Genomic DNA, 22,577 nt, shown 5'->3' with positions numbered 1-22,577 from the left:
ACTTGGCTGTTAACCAAAACATCTTCATGTTATCTCTCCAAGTAGCTTGGTTTTCTCATAGAACAGCAGTCACATTCTAAGAGGGAGCATCTCAAGAGCAAAGGTCCAAAACACTCAGGCAGAAGCCTCAAGGCCTGTTGTAACTGAAAGTCCCAGAATGTCCCTTCTGCTGTATCCTGTTGTCCAAACAGGTTATTAAGCCCAGCCCAGATTCAAGAGGAGGGGAATTACATTCTACTTTTGCCCTGTTTTTCTTTTTGCTGTCCTGATTGGGTGATTTATATTATTCTGTCTTCCAGCTGACCTATACATTCCTTCTTCTGTATCACCTAGTCTGCTCTTAATTCCTTCTAGTGTGTTTTTCATTTCAATTATTGTATTCTTCAGTTCTGACTGGTTCTGTTTTATATTTCCTGTTTCCTTGTTAAAATTCTCACTGGTTTCATCTATTCTCTTCCCTAATTCAGTTAGCATTCTTATTACTAACGCTTTGAACTCTTTATCTGGTAAATTGTTTATTTCTGTTTCATTAGTTGTTTTCTTCAGGGGTTTTCACTTGCTCTTTCAATTGAAACAAATTCCTCTCTCTTTTCATTTTGCTTAACTTTCTCTGTCTCTATGAAATTAGATGAAACAGTTACCTATTGTGGTCTTAAGGGGGTGTCCTTGTGTTGGAGCATCCCTGTACATACTGCATGTACCAGTGGCTTTGGTGGGAGAGCTGGATCTGAACACAAGTCCCATCTTTCCTCAGGGTGTGCTGGCAGCTATCATCTTGGAAGGAGGTGGAGCTGGAGATAGAGGGGCGAGAGCCAGAGCCGGGTGTGAGCAGGGGCTTCTTCTCTGCTCAGTGGCTGTCACTGCCCTATTGGGAGTGGGGGTGGGTCCCAAGTTGCTGGAGCAGAAGACCTCAGGGTCGGATCCAAGCGGGCTCTCTTCCCTGTAAGGGTGTGCTCTCCCCCTTCCCAGCACCAGCACCCCACCCCAGCGGGAAGCAGTGCTGGAGCAAGAGGGGTGGTGTGAGCATTCAGAATGGCTTGCAGCGTGGGCTGTGGCATCTGGCTGGGGTCAGAGACCCAGATTGCTTCTGATGGGCTGTCTGTGTAAGCCCCAGTAGTAGCTGCCTCCCCACACTGCTCAGATACCGCTTGGAGTCTCAGCCTCCTTTGTCCCTCACAGCTGAGATCTCCCTTGGCCTTTGCCACCCTTACCCCGGTGTGGAGCTGTACTGCAGGTCAGGTGGGATCAGTGTGGGTGCTTTACATGGGTCAGGGCATGGACTGTGGAGGTCCGGACCCAGACAGAGATCAGGACTGCTTCTGACATGCTGCCTGTATATGCGCCAGTAATGATTGCCCCAGCGTTGCTCAGACGCCATTTTCAGTTTGAGCTCCTTTTGCGTCTCACAGCCGAGCTTTCTCCTTGGCCGCAGCAGCCCTTGCCCCAAAGTGGAGCTGCGTCTTGAAGCAAGAGGGACTGGAGCAGTTGCTTGGTTCAGGCTGGGACAGGTGGTGGGGCGGTCGCGGAAAACCGGCCACTCTCTCCACCTTGTTTTGGAAGTAAGTAACTGTGTCCATGCTCCCCACGAGTGGAGTCCCGGCTTCCCATAGCCCTCCTTTTAGTCCCAATGGCCCTCCAACCAGCCAAGGGGACTCATCTTCCTGGTGTCAAACCCCAGGTAAGGGTGCCCAATGTGTGGCTTTAACTGCTCACTCCCCAGGGAGGGTCTCTACCTATGTAATCGCCCTTCTCTGCTGAGTCCCTTCCCAGGAGCACAGGTCCTGACCCAATAGCTTCTCTTCCCTTCCTACCTGATTCCATGTGGATCTTTCTTACAGCCTTGGTCGTGCAGGAGTCCTCCTGCCACTCCACTTTGTTTTCAACAAGAATTGTTCCACATGTAGACGTATTTCTGATGTGTTTGTGGGGGGGAAGTGAGTTTTGCATCTTCCCACCCGCCATTTTGATCTTCTACCCACAGCTCCCGCTTTAGGTGTAGACTCTGACCGTCCTCATTCAGTCAGAGTAATCTCTTCTTCCTTGGTTCATTAGGAGCTGGTATGCAATCTGAGTAGGTCTGATCAAAAGGAACCCTGTGACTTTTGTTACACGACTTGCGCAGGAGATACCCTGTTTCTTCTGGATACAAGTAAGGAAACGTAGCCTCAGGCTGCTTGCAATCAGCTTGTTTCCATGAGGTGATTCAGCCATGGGACCAAGACAACACTTGGAGAGAAAGGCTTGCAGAAATCCTGGTTGAATAGGGCCTGAAGTCCAACTTCCCTTTGTATGGTTCAGTTATGCACTGTAGTGGTTGTTTAAGCCCCTTGGAGTTGGGTATTCTGTTACTTACAGCTAAAAAATCCTGACATACCAAATCACCCCTCACCTCAGAAGGTGACTCCCCTCACCCCAGAAGGGAGCTCCCTTTCCATGGCAGGGCTGGGTGGGCTTCCCTCAGGGGCCCAAATCCAAATGTAGTCCTTTTCTGCTTTCCTTTCTTCTCTCAGTGCACAATTTCCATTTCTGGTCTCCTTTCTTTTCTTCCTCGTCTTTTTTTTTTTTTTTTAAGGCAGAATTAATTTGAATTTTAAAATTAATTTTCAACTTAATTTTTATTTTATTTCAGCAATACATATTCACAAGTTAGACAGTTAAATACTTATCAAGAGGAAAAAAGAAATCCCCACCTTATCCTCCCACACCCAACTTCTCTCCAAAGGCAATCCCTGTCAATGTTTTTCACTGTTTCTTCTGGGCTTTATTCTCTATTGTTAAATAACATTTTGATACAGATATCTGTCATTCTTTAGCTTTAGTTATTACAAATTTTCTGTGATAAAATATAGGAACATAGATTTATTATACCCCTCCCCCCTCATACACATCCTCTCCCCCTCATTTCCTGAAAAAAGTTATATCACCGTATTTTGCTATTTACTCTATGTAAATATTGTTCACAGCTGAGCCATGTAGTGTACTATGGTTATATTTCCTTTCTTAAACAACAATTTCTTTTTCCTTAGCATTTAATAATTGCATTGTCTTCTCACTTGTTTATTTTCCTATGTATTTTTCCTAGTTCATCCCACGCTATCCAAGAAAAATATAAATCCCTCCAACGTATGCAGATCAGTTAGTTTCTTGTTTTTCTGCTATGCACAAACATGCTGGGAGTTTTCTTCATCTTACTCCTTGTTTGCTAGATGTCAGGTTTTCCTTTATCCTGGTTAACCTCTTACTTTAGAGAAGCAAATTCTCCAGTAGGTTTCTAATAAAAAGTGTGAGGGTGATAAAAATGTTGAGACCTTTCGTGCTGAAAATGTCTCTATCTACCCTCTCATTTATTGTTGGTTTCTCATGTCAGGCCCTTTCCTCTGATGTGTGGTCGTCACTGACTGCTCATAATAAGAGTGAGGCTCTAACAGGTTGATTAGATGCTCTCTATGAGTAGAAGGGATTAGTTGCAGTGTGGGCTTCCTGTCGGGTAAGTAATAGGGCCGGCAGCAGCTTTTGTGTTGGGAGAATCCCCAAAAGTCTGTGTCTGTTGGTCTTTTTCCTTGAGTCAGGCAGTTTCCCCACAGGAGGAGCCTCCAGGCTTTTGTCTTGACAAGGTATGAGTCTGTCAGCATTCTTGCAGCTGAGTGAGGGAATGGCTCCGGGGCTCTTGTTCTCTATGAAGACTTTCCTTCAGTCCTTTGCTAGCTTCAGAACACCACCCTCCCACCCTCCACTCTATCTTGGGGTCAACAACTCCAAAGAGAAAACTTCAGCCTTCAGTCTTCTCAGGAGAGTGAGAAGCAGTAGGTACCTGAGGAGGGCGGAGAACTCTTACTCAGACTTTCAATTAATCCTTATGGAGGTTTGCAAGGGGAATGGGAGGGAAAGCACCCAGCCAACCTCTCTGCACAGAGGTTTTTAAAACTCTTACGAAGTTGTGTGAACCTGAACAAGTTCCTTGATTTCATCTGTAAAATGAAGATGAAGGGCTTTGGTGTGAGGGTTAAATGGAATTAACGGATGGGAAGTGCCTTGTGCAGTCTGCCCAGCACAGAGAGGGTACTCAATTGTTGGCAGTACAGTGGTCATGGTGGTAGCAGTAGGTAGTCTCCTTAGCCTTGTTTCACTGGACAGAAAGGACCTCCCTCCCACAATCCAGTGCTTTGCTACACTCTCTCAAAAGAAAGCCACCCTACTCATATTCTGCCAAAATGTTAATAGAATTTCAGGGGTACCACAATCTTTGCAACTTGCCTTCTACCCCACCCTCTCTCTGAGTGCCCAGCCAAACCCTTAGCACCACCTCCTCTGTTCTGGCTCCCATCCAAGTGGATTAACCTGCAGGATGGGAACTGCAGTGAACAGCCCGGGCCCAAATCTCAAGAGTAAAATGGATCCCCTTCTCTCCTATTCCACACATAATCCCTCCACCTGCTAGGGCAATGCGCCAGGTCTTCCTCCTACTCTTCCTGTTTTCCTCACCCCCTGACAAGAGACAGGCATGCCCTTTGCCTTCAGTGGGCTAGAGACCCTCTCCTAGTGCAAAATGAAATTCTTTTTTCCCCTTTCTCTCTTCTCCCTGTTTTTGTCCCTCTGTGCTTGCTGGGGACCTTGACTGCTTTGTTAGAGGACAGCCTTCCTCTTCACAGTCTAAGTCTTTCTCCTGAATTCTAAGGATGCTTTTCTTATCTGCTCTGGGGCCTCCAGTAGCTTTGTTAACTGGCTATGTCTCAGGGGATTGAAGAGGGAAGAGGAGAAGCTAGGAATGTTGCGGTGGCCTTAAAATTAAGAATTTAGAGTGCCTAGTGGGCCAGAGATCTGGTACTGGATCTGAGGAGAAGCAGCAGTCATGGCGCTCAGCACTTTTTCTGTCTGACATTTCAAGTTGCAAGACTCTAATCGGGATTCTTCCTGCTATACTCTCTATTTAGACTCAAACACTGAAGATACACTTAATGAAAATTTTGAAGTAGGTCTTATTAACAAAAGTCATGGTCAATTCAATCTTGGGAATCGAACTTTGTTGGAAATGGTATAAATACACAGTCATTTGGAGACTACGTGTGAATGAAGGTGGACACAAGGACACAGGAACAGCCTCACCTAATAACCCCTCACACTCTTGTTTCCTTTTTTACCACACACACACACACAGGAGAGCTGCACTTTGCTTGCTGTGAATGACATTTCCTGAGTGTAGACTTTAGTCTGTCCTTAAAATTCTCGCCAGCAAAGTAATAGAGCAAAGGGTTGAAGCAGCTGTTGGCCGCTGCCAAAGCCAGTGTGATGGCCACAGCTTTATGCAGACTCTCTTTGCATTTATCCACTTTCCACTCGACTAAGTGGAGGGTTCTCAGTATATGATAGGGCAGGAAGCACAGGAGGAAGATGATCAAGGCAATGATGATGGTGGTTAGCGCTTTCCTGTGAGAAAGGCGCAGCCCTGATTCTGGGACCTCCACCTTTAACAAAGCTCGAATGATCAGCAGGTAACAGACGCTGAGCGTGCAGAATGGCAGCAGAAAGCCCACCACCAGGGCAACGTGGTTCATGGTCTTCAGCTTACTGACTTTATTGGAATTCAGCTCCAAGCACAATGTGACATTGCCCTTCAGCTCAGAGCCATTTTTCAGAAGCGCTGTTGAGGAGGCCGTGATAAAGATCCATATGACCCCACATAAAATCCAGGCATTCCTGACGCTAGTGGCATGAAGGAGCCGCAGGGGGTGAACCGTTGCCAGGAAACGCACAACACTCAACACAGTCAGGAAATAAATGCTGCTGTACATGTTGACATACATAGAAAAAGACATAATTCTGCAGGTTAGGTCCCCGAATATCCAATTGGAGCCTCTGAGATAATAGTCAACCCTGAAGGGCAGTGTGGCTGTGAACAAGAGATCGGAAATGGCCAGATTTAGCATGAAAACGTTCACAGATGTGGACTTCTTATAAGATTGCAGGAAAACATATATGGAAAAGCCATTCCCCAAGGCTCCCCAGATAAATATGACCAGGTACACGATGGGGTAAAATTCTCTCTTGAAGGTTTCAATTGTACAGTTCCTATTGCTATTGTGATTGCTGAAGTTGCCGTTGGGTTCCATTTCTGATATGGAGATGGACGGAGGTAAGGACACAGGTTTTCTCTCCATGCTGAATTAAAAAGGAACAGATACAGAAAGTTACTTCCTGCTGACATTTTCCCAGGTTTTAATGAAACAGAGAGAAATACTAGCTTCTCTTTGAAACGTGAGTCAAAAAATATTGGCTATATTTTACTATATGCTTACACTTTTACTGTATGCTTATACTTTTACTATATGTCTTTACTGTATGCTTCATTACATTTCATGATAAATTTCTGGAATGCAGAATAAACATTAATTTATTTGGTTGAAGCTGAATCCTCAAACTGGGGGGACTTTTGCCCAGTGCCCAAATGAGAATCCTCCAAAGCTTGTCTCTGACCCTGGAGAAGGTCATCAATTACACAGCTTCTGCTCTGGAAGCTGACAAAGATTCTCTTCTTGATCAAACTCTAGCCAAGCTCTTCTGAGTCCTCTTCTCAACCAGGTGTCAACCTTGGCCTACAGAGACTTGAATAACAGCTAACATAAAAGTGCTAATATGGTTTTTAACAGCTCAAGGCCGCATCTCTAGGATGACCATACCCTCCCCTTCTTACATAGCCTGAGAAAACTCAAGCCTGCTGAAAGAATTTTCTGTTTGTTCCAGCCCATACCTGGGCACAGGGCCTCTGCCTCCAGCTTCTGTGGAAAGAGGTTAGAGCCTAACTTCTATAAGCTCCAGTTAGCAAACCCAGAAGCTTTTCACTTGGATCAACCTTCCCTTCCTACTTTCTGTAATTTTTTTAAAATTTTATTTATTTAATTTATTAATTTTTGGCTGTGTTGGGTCTTGGGTGCTGTGCGCGGGCTTTCTCTAGTTGCGGCGAGCAGGGGCTACTCTTCATTGTGGTGCGCGGGCTTCTCATTGTGGTGGCTTCTCTTGTTGCGGAGTATGGGCTCTAGAGCGCAGGCTCAGTAGTTGTGGCACGTGGGCTTAGTTGCTCTGCAGCATGTGGGATTTTCCTGGACCCGGGCTCGAACCCATGCCCCTGCATTGGCAGGCGGATTCTTAACCACTGCGCCACCAAGCCCTACTTTCCGTAATTTTTTTAATTCCCTGGCTCTACTGAGCCCCTGCTCAGTCCCCTCTCCTTTCCTTCATTCTCTCCCTTTAAAGCGTCCAGTTAACTCTGAGTTCAGTTCATGTTGGACTCTTTTCCCTATTGCAATAGTATTTTACTGAATAAAATCTGTCTTACCACTTTAAGTAGTGTGCAGCTTTGTTTATCTTTGACCAAGCCTTGGTTTAAATGTAAATTCATCAGGCAGCGTTGTCATGGATAATCACATGGTTCTTAATTTCTTCTTTGCTGGCCAAAGAGAAATTTATACTAGACATTTCTTGCCTCACCTAGATAAACACTACAGAACAGCCCATGACTGCAGAGGTAGGGGGAACCTTCTGGATGTCTAGGAAAAAACAGGTAGATTGTGTGTGGGGGGGTATTGTCTTTGTCTGGGTATGATAGTCTGGATCCCTGTTTTTCAGAGTCTAAGAACTAATAACCATTTTCATTGCTTCAAAATCCTGCTTTTTTGAATCTAACCCCCAAATTACACAAGCACAGATCCTATAATAATTCCTTCCTAACACTCTCCTTCTGAGATGTCCTAATTTCCTATGGTGTGCATTCTGCATTGATACCACAAATCAGTAAACCCAACTGTGTTCAACTACAGGTTTGTTCCTATAGGCCCTTGACTAGAAGACACTGACTCTGAGAATTCACATAATGATCTAAAAACTAAAAGAAGTATGGTAAAACATTAGTTAAATTAACCTACCCAAAATATATGGTTTGTAAATATACTTCTGATGCAGTAAATATGTTTTTCAATTCTCCTTCAGAGACCCGTGTGGAGGTGCAACTCAGAAAACACGGTCGGCATGTAAATAATGTAAAAAAAAAAGCTTTTTTCTTTAACTCAGCACTTCCCAAATTATCTTCCATAAACTACAAATTCCACGAGATGCTTTGTGTAAGAAAAGGCTTCTGTGTTCAGATCAGCCTGAGAAACACAGCAAGCTTTAGTGTCCCTCTCTTGGAGATTCATAACTCATGTTAAAGGCTCTAAGAGGTCCTAGAAGAAAAGAAAAGTCTTCTTAATAACGGAGTACGCCTCCTTTTTCTGACTCTGAAAACGTTTTTGCACACTAACACAATCTAATATCCCACAAACGTTCTACAAAATCTTCCCTGTGAAATGCTGATGTTATTATGTAATTTATCTAGAAAATGGTTTTGATAGAAAAAGAAGAGGATCCCTACTTAATGGGCCAGATCAGTCAACGAGGGTTCAAGTATCTGAAGTCAAGGGGTTCTAAGCATTTCCTACTGGGGAAATGAGCATTTCTGGGCATCCATTATGTTGTTTGTAAAAATGGAGATTGTATTAGTTTTCTAGGGCTGCCTTAACAAAGTACCACACACTGGGGGGCATAAAGCAACATAAATGTATTTTCTCAAGTTCTGGAGGCCGTAAGTCTGAAATCAAGGTGTCAGCAGGGCCATGCTTCTTTTGAAGGCTCTAGGGAAGAATTCTTTGCCTCTTCCAGCCTCTGATGGTTACCCCCAGTCCATGGTATTCCTTGGCTTGTAGATGCATACGCCACGTGACTCTGTCACATGGTATTTTCCTTCTGTATCTTTCCATCATCTTCCTACTGTGTGTCCGTGTCTGTATCTTCTCCTCTTCTTATAAGAACACCAGTCATACTGGGCCTAGGGCCTACCTTAATCTAATATGACCTCATCTTAACTAATTATACCTGCAAAGATCCTATTTCCAAATAAGACGACAGTGCTTATTTGGAACCTGGGGTGAGAACTTGGACGTATCTTTCAGGGGACATAATTCAACCCACAGTAGGGATATGTAACATATGTTTCATAGAGCTGTTGTCAGGATTACATGAGAGATAGAGAGAGTCTTACAGGGTACTTGGCACCGAGTAAGTGCTCCCTAGCTGCTCCACTCACATGAATCAGCGCAGGAATGATCTAGCTTCAACGTTTGTTATCCCACTGACCGCACGGAAGAGTTGATGGCCTCAATTCTCACATTGATATGGAAAGTAAAAAGTACACTCTTCTTGGTGTTTACTACAAAGGTATACTCTACAGAAACACTGATTACTCTCAGATTATTCTGACCTTTTTAGCGTGAAACTATCTGAAGCCTTCTCCACTCCTTTGCTCTCAGTGTACCAGAGAAACTTCTGATGACCCCTCAGCTTAGCCAGGCCTCTCCAGAAGTGTGGACTGTGGATCGTGAATGGAAGATTCCAGTAAAGTGAAAGCGCCCATTGTAAATATACAAATCAGAATTCTGGGTAAAGGACTTCCCTGGTGGCGCAGTGGTTAAGAATCCACCTGCCAATGCAGGGGACACACGTTCGAGCCCTGGTCCAGGAAGATACCACATGCCGCGGAGCAACTAAGCCCATGTACCACAACTACTGAGCCTGTGCTCTACAGCCCACGAGCTACAACTATTGAGCCCGCATGCCACAACTATTGAAGCCTACGTGCCTAGAGTCCGTGCTCCACAACAAAAGAGAAGCCACCGCACTGAGAAGCCTGCACACCACAATGAAGAATAGCCTCCGTTCACCGCAACTAGAGAAAGTCCACGCGCAGCAACGAAGACCCAACTCAGCCAAAACTAAATAAATTAAAAAAAAAAAAAACCGAATTGTGGGTGAAAATTTAGACCCCTGTGAGTCTGGTTTGTGTAAATTGATTTTTTTGAGGCCTAGGAGTAGACTGACCAATGAAATTTCTCCTATTTCTCCTATGCAAAGCTGATATGTCACATCCTATTTCTGAGATGACTCCAGGGCCTTAGTTCTGATTGGATGAGCCATGGATGATGGCTCTCCCTCCCCTTTTGATCCGTTTCACCAGCAAGTCTGAGGTTTCTAGCTTGGGTTGCAGGGAGAATGGTGAGGCCATTAGCTGGGCCTGGAGATACAGTTCAGAGAAATAATCACATGGAGGCTAGAAGTCTGTAGGCCTGACTTGGGAAAGGGAATACAGCAAAAACAGAAGCTTGGAGATTTTGTCTTAACTCAACGTTAGAGAGAATTAGAGATTCTGTTGGTTGGTGGGGCCAAGACAGAAGGATCAAACCCCAAATCAGGTAGTACAGAGTTGAAATGCTAGAAATAGTACAGGCAGCATGCACAAACCAAGTCCATGAAGCCAACGTGGAGCTGGATTAGGTGTCACAATTATGTGTCAGCTCTGGATGGGCAGAGCACCGGAACCAGGGTTAACACAGAGCTCAGAGGACAAAGAGACAGGCAAGGGAGCTAAGCCTGATATGTGACCAGCCAGAGGAATTCTCATGATGTGTTCCATTACAAGTGGCCTTTTTTGAAAAGGACAGAGTCTTGTCCACACAGCCCTGACCTCGAAGCCAGGATTCGGATATAATCTTAGGAAAAGCTTATATCAGGAAAGGGTCTGAAAAAGTAGAAATAGACTTGAAAGCAATCAAGTCCTTCAACTTTTTGACCATGAAGACCTTAAAACCACTTCTCCCATCTCAAGACCAACAGGGCCTGTAAATTGCAATGAGATGGGCAACCTGGGACCCCGCCCTGCACTCCTCCTTCACTGGGGGTGGCAAGTGTGCAAGTACAGCTACAGATGCTGGGGAAAGTCCCTTATCACAGGCAGAGTATGGGATCCAGCAGGTATGAGCACAGACAAGAGATCATAAAAACGATGGTAACAGTTGCTCCACAAGGGAATTGAGGGATATGGGGGGACCAACAACAGACCCTAGCAACAGGGACTTCTTGAGCAATTGGGGAGGAAGGCATAACTCACGAGGGAAGGTCAGTCTGCACGCAGCAAGGCCCTTGTACTTCCAGGCCATGATGGAAGAAGAGGACTTTGGATCTGAGAGGAGGGTCGGCCACTGCAGGCAGAGGCCCTGAGTCATGGAGAACCTCAGTGCTGGACAATACTTTGGGCACAGAGATGCAGGCCAGGGACGCCAAGACAGAGGCCCTTTCCCCCTGTTGAGGTGGGGACCAAATCTCGGGAAAAAGAGAGATGCCCAATTTTAGAATGGAGGCACCAGATCAGGATCAGATCTACCCCAAGGGTAACACTGAGTCCCAGAGTTACTTCAATTCCTCTGCCTCAGATTGCGATTGGTTCTGGGCCCTGGAGGGGCTGGAAGGGGATGGGAGTGGGAGTGGTCCAAGGCTATCAAACAGGATAAGAGGATAACTACAGAAGCTGGGACTTTGATTCCAAGAGCATCTTAATCTTTGCAAAGCTAAAGAAAGAAAACACACACACACCCTTCCTAGAAGGCTCATTTAGCCAACCGCCACAGGCTAAAAGCAGGGCCAGCTCAGATCCAAAACTCCATTAAGCTCGCCACTTTCTCTTGAGAAATCTTTAAACCACTTTGATTATTCTTTTCCGCCCATAAAAAATACACTTGACTACACCACACTGCAAACTTTCACTAGACTGTTTAAAAAAAAAGAAAAAGAAAAGAAAAAGAAATGGCCTGTTAGAAGTGTCTGTAAAAATCAGCCAGACCAATTAAGTATGTGACAGGAAGCTGAGAAATAGGTGAAGAGGTAAATTCAAGGAAAATTAGGAAATAAATTGACAGTGTAATTTGCACTGCCTTAGAGGGAGAGCACAGCTTCCTGGACTGAGAGCGGTCTTGAGACAAAGAAAGAATTGAGGCTTGGTCTCCTGCAGCTTTACTGATAATAAAACAACAAAGAAGAAACAATGCAAAGCAGCAGCAGATGGAGATTCCAGATTTCAGGTATGAAGAAAACTAAACATGCTGTGTGACCAAAGGCTAATGAGGATGAAGAGCTTATGTGGATGACTAGAATGTTTTCATGGTCACTGCAAAGCTGCAACTGTTCAAAACCTCACAGAAGTTATTTTTATTTATACTTAGAAAAACTATATATATTTTGATGCCTTGCCAGGATAGACCTTGTCACACATCCTGCCCCCATTATCAGCACTGACCAGGACTGTAAGTCCACAGGTGTGCTTACCTGCTGTTCTCAGGTAACAAGCCTGTGACCTGGCAGCAGAGCCCAAAGACCGAGGCCCTAAGATGCAGGGACACAGTTTGAGGAAGTGCAAATATGATAGTCTAGGTGAGGCATGAAAGGAAGGACGAGGTAGGCAGAGGGTAGTTTGAGAATGACTTACATCCACACTGGGGACTTTAGGTTTTATCTTGAGGGCAATGAGAGCCCTTGAATGGTGGGGAGCAGATCTGCATTTTCAAGGTGTGATTCTGGCAGCGGATGGAGGACCTTTTGGAAGAAGGCAAGCCTAGGTCCTGAGAGACACGTGGGGATGCTCTTGTGATTGTCCAGGAAAGAGGGGGTGAACATATCTGGATGAGATTGAGAGTAGAAAGGAATGAGAGTTGACTGGAGTTGGGGATGGACTAATTATGGAAGGTCAGGGGCAGTTGGAGGTGGGGATGGTCAAGGACCCTCTCATGTATTTTGAGGGGGAGAAAGGTACATTACATTGATAAAAAGGACAGAAGAAGAATAAGAGGAAATTGCTGTTTGGGGTGGTAAAATGAGTTCAAGTTGGGGCATTTTGAATTTGAAGCATTTATGAAACGGTCAACTACAAACTGGCACTTGCCATCTACCTCTACAAGGATTAAATCAGGTGCCACTGCAGCTGCTGACCTTCAACACCCCCTGAAAGGAATTCAGGGTGGAGATCAGGAATGAGGCACTGGGTGCTCTGAGAAAAATTGGCAGAACAGGTCTTCAGATAGTTAGATATTTTCAGTAGCTGATTTTATGAGCCCAATTCTTGCATCTCCTCGTATCCAGAAAAGCACTAAATTCCTTCATGGTGACGTCTGCTCCTCGTGACTAGCAGAAACCCTGATGAGAACTTCTGCAAAAATATGTGCTTGATTGCATGTATTCCCCCTTCACCAAAATCACATATATATTGACCTCTTCCCCCCACCACCTCTTTGGAGCAGTTTCTCAGAGCTATCTGAAATGCTGTCTCCCGGGCTGCAGTCCACATTTTGCCCCAACTAAAACTTAACTTGCAACTCTTGCATTGTACTTTTTTTTTTTTTAAGTCGACAAAACACACGCAAGAACTGTCCCATTACAGTCTACAGCCTGATGAATTTAGGGGCCATCAGCACTTGGTACCTGAAGCCAGAAGAGTGGAGGAGCTCCTGCAGGGGTTTAAGAGCAGAGAAGGAAAGAGGGTCAAGAACAGAATCTCGGGGAACGTCAACAATTAAGGGACAGGCAGAGAGAATGGGAGCCTGGAAAGACGATTCAGAAAGACTGGCCGAATGATAAGACACGAATCAAGAAGGCAACTTCTGGAAATTCCCTGGTGGTCCAGTGGTTAGGGCTCCATGCTTTCACTGCTGAGGGCTCAGGTTAAAAAAAAAAAAAAAAGAATTCAACTTCAAGGAGGGGGGAGTGGTCAGTGGGGTTAAAAAGTGTCAAGTGTCAGGAGATTTAGCAATAAGCTTATCAGCGTTCAGAGGGGGTGGGGCGGGACCCCAAGGCCAGGAAGCTGATAAAGGCGCAGGGGTTGAGAAAGTGAACACCTTCTCAGAGGAGAGAGAGAACATCTCAGCTCAGCTTCTGTGAAGGGCTTGTTTTTGGAGGAAGTCAGGGAGGGAAGATGCATTCTTTTCTCTTGAGACACCTTCTTACTCTCAGCCCATCTCCTACAAATGACTTCAATGCCTTCTTCTGTTCATTTCTTGTCCTATCTTTTCAACATCAGACACCTGAACAGGGCTAGAGTAGAATGTACACCGAACCTGAAGTCCAGTAGATGTGATTTGACTCCCAACCGTCCCACTTTCTAGCTCTAAGACTTTGCACCCCTTGTCCCAGCAATACCTGTATTTTCGTAAACGAGATTCAGCTAGTGGAGCCTGCCACAAAGTGACAGATGGTGGGAAAAGCACAGAAGTCTGGGTCCTGGTCTGCCAGTTTCTAGGTACACATGGCCTTGACTAACACATCACTTAACTTCTTTGGGGAAGCGTGTCTGTAAAATGAGGGTAATGCTGCCCCTGGACTCCATATCAGAAAAGAGCTCTGAGAGGAGCAAATGCAATAATGGATGTAAAAGCACTTTGAAAACCGTAAAGCTGACATTACTGCTATTATTTTGCTGCTTCTTACCGTCAGGCAGCAGAAACCTGGATTTGCACTTCTTCGGGCACGTACCTGTGCCATTCACTCTGCTCTCTTTTATCTCTGCCTTTCCCCTCTTCTCTATCCCCCTCGTCCCCGGTCTGCAGGGTGCCCAACTCTAGTCAAGCCAAATCCTCTTCTTCAACACCTGTATCACCTTCTGCATGTCACCTTACCCAACTGACACTTCTCACGGGTCTCTCTCTTTTTTATCACTCCTGCAGCACTTGTAAATCAACTACAGCAGCCTGAAATTAATTCTTCATGTGCTTTGATAGATACATCTTAGGCAGACATTACACTGGCCTCTCCAGATTATGAGACTTGCAAGAGGAAGGGACAGTCCTCTACTGATTTTGCATACCTTGTTATGCCAAACACATATTTGAGGGATCTTGGTAAACTCTTAATCACTAGACAAATGAGTTACCATAGCAGGCCCATAAAGTGCGTGTGTTAGACACAGATTACAGAATCTGATGGTCCAGGTGAATTCACAGCCCCATTAGTCTTCTTCTCCTCCTCACTTACATCTACGTCCAACCGCCATGTCCTTGTGGGTTTGAAGTTCTCCGTCGTGCGAAGCTTCTGTTTTAATAACCCAACCTGCAAATCACAACTCTCTCCACAATAACGCTCTGTATCTTCCCTAATAACTTTAGAGCATAACCTGGATTTTAGCTCCCAGAGCTACTGCATACTGTGCAGTGGCAAATAGAACACTCTTTTTGAAGTTCATAGGAATGTTGGTGTAAGGTCATAGAGCCAAATCTGCCAGTTTCAATCTTGGGAATCTTGCACAAATAACTTATCTTCTCAGAGTCTCCTCTTCCTTATCTGTAAACGGCATGACGAACGTGAAGTATCTGGCACAGGGTGAGCACACAATGACGTTTACTACGATGATTAAGTCTCAAAGTGTCGGCTTAGGCATATAATTAAAGAGGTGAAAAGGATCTCAGAGCGTTTGTAAAAATATAAAAGCAAAGGCTGAGAGATGATTTAATGATTAAAATGGTGAAAGGAATGACAAGGGTTCCTCTCTGCTGCAGGGAAGAAGTAGTAGAGCAGCAGGTAAGAACACAAACTCTGGTTTGAATCCTGGTTCTTTCACTCACCAGCCCTCTGTGACCTTGGACAGCCGCCTGGCCTCAGATCCTTATCAGTAAACTAGAGATAATGAAGACAATAGTCCTTACTTCTCTGAGTTGTTGTGAGGATTAAGCAAGAAAACAGGCGAGTGGCACTGAGGTCAGAGCCTGAACCAGAGGAGAAAGCAGCATATGTTAGTGAAACCTGGCACAGAAGCCTTTCTGTCCCCCTTTTCTTAGAGGGAACAGACTCCAACCTCCATGACCTTCCCTGAGATCCAAAGGGCAGATTCAAACAGTTGCTAATCCGGGAAAGTGAGGGATGCAGAGACAAGGGAGGGGCAGCCAAGAAACAAGAGTGCAGCCTTGGGACAAGGTCCTGGTTCTGCCTCAAGGGATACACATAACAATGTCTTTAAGCTCTTCATAGAATTAAAACCCAACAAATGGAAGATGTCAGCATTCTTCATACCAGAGAAGACCACCTGAGGCCAGATTAAAGAAACCAGAGAAGCTCATTGAGAAGATTACCTGAGAGACCTGCCTGGAAGTCCAGTGGTTAAGACTCCGTGCCCCCAACTTGGGGGCACAGTTTGATCCCTGGTCGGGGGAATCTAAGATCCCACATGCCGCATTGGTATGGCCAAAAAAAAAGAAGAAGCAGATCACCTGAGACCAGATTAGGAGTGTAGGTGCTGCACACACGCTGATCTTGTTTAGCAGCCCCATCCTTGAATCGTTTGCTCTAAAACTCATCCAATCCTCCTGGGTTGGGACACACAGTTTCAATGGCAGGAGTCCACTGTGTCCCCCACTGCCTGGCAAAGCAATAAAGCTATTCTTTTCTACTTCACCCAAAACTCTGTCTCCGAGATTTGATGCAGCACCAGTGCACAGAGGCTGAGCTTTCAGCGTCATTAGCTGTTATTATTGCAAAGGCTCACAGACAGCTCCCTGAAGTTGCGCAGAGAGGATTCGACCCTCTGGATTGGAAGATTCTACAACCTCAAAATCCCAGAGGCCCCGGAGTACAAAACTAATATGCCCCACAAAACAGAGAAGTATCAGTGAGTGCCTCGTTTTTGAAATCCAACACTGCTGGCTCAGCCCTCAGTTGTAACTGGCTCCAAATGTCTTGGTGGAAGCGTAAAGCTTCGGAGACTTCTTTAGCCTCCCAGGAACAGTCTTGCACTTTTAGAATTTTTTCAAGGGATAAAGTGAATTAAATGCTTGGAGACCAAAACACAAATACAAATGAAAAGATCTGAGATTACAACATCTTTTGAATGAGGAACTGAGCTGGTCTCCAGGCCTCCAGAATAAATAGGGAGCAGGGGTGTGAACAACCTGGGGCCCTGTTTCCATGCAGTCAGCACCTCAGAGCATTCTGCTACTGATCCCCCACCCTGTCTCTCCCAAAATGCCTCAAAGTGCAAGTCACATCTCACACCACCAGCCTAATGCTCCTTTGCCTTCTGAATGCCGTTTACTTCCCCACACCTCATAGCTGTGAAGTCAGCCCATCGTTGGAAGGGGTGCTTGCAGATCTGCTGTAAACCAGTAGGTGTTAAACAGCATTTATGACTTTGGAAGTCCCCCAGGAGCAAATTCCCTAATTTACTTTCTCTGTGCGGCAAAGATCTCTTTAACAGCTCTGGGTCCCAGAGGGACTCCTCAGCCAGGGTCCTGGGCCTGATAATTCTCCCTGCAGGATGACCATGAAGTTTCCCCTCCAGGGCCTATGGCCTAAGTAGAGTTTCATTGTCTCATATCTGTCCTCTGGCTAGGAGTCCACATTTGGAAGATGCAAAGCTCGTAGGGCCCAACCTCTCCTCCCAGATCCCAACCAAAGTGTGCCAGACTTGCCCCAGAGCTCGGCAGACAGAAAAGTCAGTGTGTTCTTCCCAAGATTTCTGGGGCTTCCTGGAGAGCCTGAAGCCCTGAGGAGCAGTCTTTGGACCTGATCTGTTTTCCATCAAGGGGAAGGGCTGAGTGAGTCCTTGCAGCAAGGGTGAGAATAGTCCCACCAGGCAGAGGATCCTTTGGGGGACCGAGTGCTCTGAGCAGTTTCCCGCTTGTAATCGCCTCCTCTCACTGGCTTCTATCACAAGGAAACTGTCCAGCCCCCCTTCACCATTTCTCCCCAGATTCCTCAGGAACCCACCAGGACTGGGCCAGTAGGAAGGGGGATGTTGGTGATTAATCAGTCTTTCCGCCCGGCTTCCTGACTAAATTCTAGAAAGTTCAGATGAAGTTCAGAACCCTCCCAAATAACTTCTGAATTTCATTATCTTGGTTTTCTATTTTATTTCTAAAGACCAGACACACTCTATGGCATTAAGTTTCCTAATTATAATCTTGTCTTGAAATCACAGGTATTGGGTTGTCAGCTTCTTAGCAATTCCTAACTGCTGCCGATCTACATGGGCCCTTTAGCTGACACCTGCCTCTCTCTCCTTCTAGCACTTTCCCTGATGCCTGAGAACCCACCAAAGCCTTCCTTGCCTGGACTCTGCCTCAGGCTGCTGGGCCCTCTTGAAATACTGCCTGTCAGGCCCCGTTTGGGGTGAGGCTGGACATGCAGCGCACAGTAGCTGTGGCCTTCTCCCACTAAAAGGAGAACTTTTGCTCAGACCACAGAGTGTGTGGTGAAATGACATCCATCGCCCCAAATGCACATGGGCAGATGGAGGAAGAAGCACCTCAAGAAGAAGTGTATTACCAGAGTTGCCATCAGGACAAAGACAGCATGTGTGAACACTGATAATCTGGAGAGTGTTGGTGTGGTCAAAATATCAGATCTTTTAAGTAGCAGCGTCTTGCTGACGGTTTAGCAACAGCTGCCTTTTTTCTCTCTTTTGCTGACAAGCTTTTCCCCTCTATTTACCTGATCCGTCAGTTTGTGTGTTCTCTTCTGAAATTCCGCTCTTGAGAATTTCCCTGTGCAAAAAGGTGCCTGTGGGTTAGGGACACTTTTGGGGATAACTACACCTTAAAACTGGAGTCTTTTCACAATGTCATTGTTTGTTGTTCTCCCAGAGAACAACTTATCCCAGGGATATGGCAGGGCCTGAACCCTATAGCAGAAGGTTGGCATCCCAGCCCATGAGGGGCCTCTCTGCCTCTGAGAGCGACACGCGTGGCAGTATCTCGACATCCTTCTTCCCACCTCCATCCTTGTTGAATCACCTTATTTCATTCTCTAATATTCTCCCAAAGCTAGCATTTCTTTCATGTTCATCCGAACCACTAACACTCAGGCCCCACAATAACCAAACAACCACAAATTCAACACAGAGAAAACTTAACATGTAAGGAGAGCTCTGGGCTCCTTGGAGATATGGCTTCATTTTTTTTTTTTAAAGCATTATTTTGACTTAGTGCTGTCTTCTCTCTGGCTCTCATAACTTCTTGGTTCTTCTATGTTAATAGAATATATAAGCCTATAAAGCTGATTGTGGATTTAATTTTATAAAAATACCTGAGCTTTTTAAAAAATTATTTATTTAGGCTGCTGCGGGTCTTTGTTGCAGCACGCGGGATCACCACTGTGCCACGCGGACTCTTAGTTGCAGCACGCATGCGGGATCTAGTTCCCTGACCAGGGATCGAACCTGGGCTCCCTGCGTTGGGAGCACAGAGTCCTAACCACTGGACCACGAGGGAAGTCCCAAGCATTTTAAAAATCATTTTCGAATGCACTTCATCAGCGTATCAAGGAAGATTGGAGGTATCTGTTAGTAACCCAATTTCTGATCCAAGAAAGGCCACAGAATCATCCTGCAGCTGAGTCTCTGATTTCCTAGTCTTCTGATTCCAAAGATAGAAAACCAGCAAGTGTTATCTCAGAGGCCACTGCCCTACTCATTCCAATAATTTCCAAGGGATTGTGTCAGCATTAGGACTCTCCCTGTCCACAATCAAAGTGACTAAGTGACATGACTCAGGGGCTCCCCCAAAGCCCACTGACCCAAATGAAAACTCCCTCTCTGCCTTTCCCCTTGGCATTTCACATCCCATCAATAATTCACTTCTTGGAGCAAAGGAATTATTTACCAAGGTAGTTAGTTAAACAGCGTAGGATTCCTGGAAGGATTCAGAGGCGTTAAGAAGTCATAGGAAAATTTGGGGAGTAAATCCCAACAGGCTCCAAATCCTGGCTCTAGCCCTTACTGGTGGTGTGGGCATTAGCAAGTACTCAGCCTCTCGGTGTATTGAGGGGACCAGGCAGGCAGCACACTGAAATCCACGCCCCCCAGCTGCACCGAGCCTGGCACATCGTACACTTTCAATACATTAGCAAGCCTACGTGAGCCTGACTGCTGCCAGGGGAAAAAAAGCCTAAGAACTTTTCAGTATGCCAGGTGCAGGATGCCTGTAAAGGACAGTAAGAAACTGATGAGAAGAAAATGTTTCCCTATGTCTCCAAAAATTGAAAACTAGGGGAATTGCCCAGGAAAGAGCCCTAGCCAGCTGCCAGTAGCCTTGGGACAGTGGGCTTGTGTGACCTAAAAAGGAGAGAGCAAGGGGCAAAGCACACTGCCGGCTCCCCACTCCCCCAGACCACCCTGCCGCCTAGTGTCTCCTCTGAGGCAGACATGCCCTTATTACCAAAGGTTTCCACCAGCCCCTCCTTCCGTCACAGGGGCCAGCTCAGGGCCCTCCAATACGGACTGTCACCTCGCCACCACTCTCCTCAGTAAAATCCACTCCAGCTTCGTGGAACTTATTTCACTGTTCCGAACATAGCAGGTTCTGTTCGCCATTAATAAAATTTAATGGCAGTGGCCAGCTATTAAATGCCCACCTTGTCATTCATTGATCCTTGAAGAGTTTGCAAATGAAAGGAAGGCTGGCACCTTGGCGGAACACTAACAGACGCCGGGCTTAATTCTGATACTTTTAGAACATTCTGGAGCCTCCACCTCTCTAACTTCTAACCACCAGTGCACTGGAAACAGACCCATCTCTTTAAAGCATTAGTAAATTGGAACTCTCAAGTAGATTCTCGTCTCAAGGGTTTACGGGACTGAGGTGGAGAACAGAAATTGCTAGAAGTTTGACGTTTCACCCAAATTACTTTTGCGTTATTTATACAGTATTGAAAGGAAGATTTGGGCGGCTTGCCTGATAGTGTATCTCCCTTTCCCTTAAAGTGTATTACTCTCAGGTATGGATCAGAGACAGGAAAATATTTCAAATAACCTAGGTCAGCTGTTATCACGCTTGCCACCCATTAGAACCACCTGAGAAAATTTTGAAAGTTAAAAACAAACAAGCAAAACCAAAAACAAACCAAACTAAAAACCCTACAGATGACTGGCTCATCACCAGAGGTTAATTTTCAATTATTCTAAAGGTAATTTTCTAATCTCCCCAGGTGATTAGAATCAGGTGATTCTGACGGAATGTACAGCCAGAGTTGAGAACCACCGACTGTGGTCCCAAAGGTTATAAGCAGATTATAAACACACACACACACACACACAAACTCTTTCCCTCTCATTGTGCCTCTCAGTAAAACTGCTAAAATCTACATTCTCAAATCTAACTTCCTCTCCTCAAAAAACAAGACTCTGAATGGAAAAAATATATATCTTACGTAATCAAATGACCCACTCCATAAAAATAGGAAAAATGCTTTATGGCCCCAAATAGGGGAATGCTTGGGTAAAGTAGAGTAAATCTCCTCAATGCAATACTATGTAGCAATTTTAAATTATGATTATGAAGTATTTACAGCAATGTGGGAAAATGTATGCTCTAATGGATAAAAGGAATATAAATGTATCCATTGTGTACAAACACAACTATGAAAATCAACTAAAATCATAAGCAGACACCCAAAAAAGAATGGAAAGAAATGCCCTGAAAATATCAATAGAAGCTGTGGTTTTTGCTTCCTTCTACTTCTTTGTACTTTCCCAATATTTTTTAAAATATCATGTATCTGGTAGAAAAAAGTTTATAGTAGAACAAAATAAACTTACTTTTTAAAAATTATTCTTCTTACTATGAAGCGATAAGCAAAGCATAATTCTTAACAATGAGTTAACAAAGCAAAGATTAAAATGCTCACGAGTTTTCTTTCTTTCAGCTGCATTGGCTCTGTCTCCTCTATCTCTTGTCTTCCTCCTCCAAGTAATTCAGCTTGCTCATTTAAAAGAAAAGTGAAACAGCAAATTGTATTTTATGAACAGTGTCAGCCAATAGCAAGAGCATAAGGAGCTCTGGTCAGAAAGTCATCTGTGCTCTACAGAACTTTGGTGTGAGTGTGAAGAGGGTAAGATTTCCACTTAGGGACTACATCTAAAGGGAGAAACCTGCATTAGCCCTGCCCTTCTAATGACTGTTTTTATCAGCATCTTTCACAACAGATCAAGGGGATGCGACGGGCTAGACTCGGGGGTTGTAAGTGGCTTTTAGTTCTCCTAAATATTTTTGTTTGCACACAGCAGCAACATCAGCACCACCTTATAAGTACAGCACTTCAGAGCTATTTAGAGCAATTTCCATCTCCCTCTTGCTTTTTCAACTTACTTGCACATGGGTGGAGACCTTACGCATTCTGCTGAAAATGCTGTCAAAAGTTATCAATGGCATCCTCACTGCTCACATTAAAGGTCCTTTCTCAGTCCTCATCTTCCTTCCTCGATTTGTTTTGCACAGTTAACCACTGCCAGTTCTCCTCGTCTCTCCGACTCTCTCGGTTCTTATTCTATCCCTTGGATTGTTTCCTCTTTGCTTCCCTTTCTTTTTTTCTCTTTTTTTTTCCCTTCCCTTTCTGATTCTCTTCTATCCTTTCTCTAAATGTGAGCTTGCCCCAAAAGTCTGTCTTCTGACCTCTTCTCATCATATTTTCTTGTTTTAACTACATTATCCACATCTATGGCCAAAATACAGCTTTTCTAGTCCCCGTCCAAGTGCATGCTCTCCCATTTACCCCATCTAATCAAAAAGCACTACAATGATTCAGCCAGTTGATCTGACCATAAACCTAGAGATCATCCTTAACTTCTCTCTCTCTCCCACAGGCAACATCCAAGCCAACAATTTCATTGGTTCTACCTGCAAAATATGTTCTAAGCCTAACCATTTCTCACCTTCACGATTTCATTAAAATCCTCAGCATGTCTTGAATGT

The 22,577-nt window shown here is 45.0% G+C and overlaps 1 protein-coding gene and 1 non-coding gene across 3 annotated transcripts; both read right to left on the bottom strand.

The window, feature by feature from the left end:
* Window positions 1–2,710: 2,710 nt before the first annotated feature.
* Window positions 2,711–21,582, bottom strand: CYSLTR2 (cysteinyl leukotriene receptor 2). 2 transcript variants are annotated; one of them, XM_024755659.1, is made up of 2 exons: window positions 21,514–21,582; window positions 2,711–6,156 (listed from the first exon to the last, which is right to left on the bottom strand). In XM_024755659.1, exon 2 carries the CDS (start codon window positions 6,153–6,155, stop codon window positions 5,115–5,117), a length of 1,041 nt encoding a protein of 346 aa, XP_024611427.1. In that variant the 5' UTR covers window position 6,156; window positions 21,514–21,582; the 3' UTR covers window positions 2,711–5,114. The 2 variants fall into 2 exon arrangements, with proteins under 2 accessions (XP_024611427.1, XP_024611428.1); XM_024755660.1 differs by having other exon boundaries at window positions 21,425–21,560.
* On the bottom strand, window positions 19,028–19,100 carry TRNAG-CCC (transfer RNA glycine (anticodon CCC)). Its single transcript has one exon. It is a non-coding gene; the product is annotated as a tRNA-Gly (tRNA).
* Window positions 21,583–22,577: the final 995 nt, after the last annotated feature.

Source organism: Neophocaena asiaeorientalis, unplaced genomic scaffold, assembly GCF_003031525.2.
Source record: "Neophocaena asiaeorientalis asiaeorientalis breed wild unplaced genomic scaffold, Neophocaena_asiaeorientalis_V1.1 scaffold59, whole genome shotgun sequence".
Lineage (NCBI taxonomy): Eukaryota > Metazoa > Chordata > Mammalia > Artiodactyla > Phocoenidae > Neophocaena > Neophocaena asiaeorientalis.
The sequence above is the reverse complement of the archived record's forward strand: the minus strand, read 5'-3'. Positions and strand labels throughout refer to the sequence as shown.

Excerpts from the sequence above, each read along its gene's own strand:
- CYSLTR2 (XM_024755659.1), bottom strand. The coding sequence starts at position 6,155 with ATGGAGAGAAAACCTGTGTCCTTACCTCCGTCCATCTCCATATCAGAA.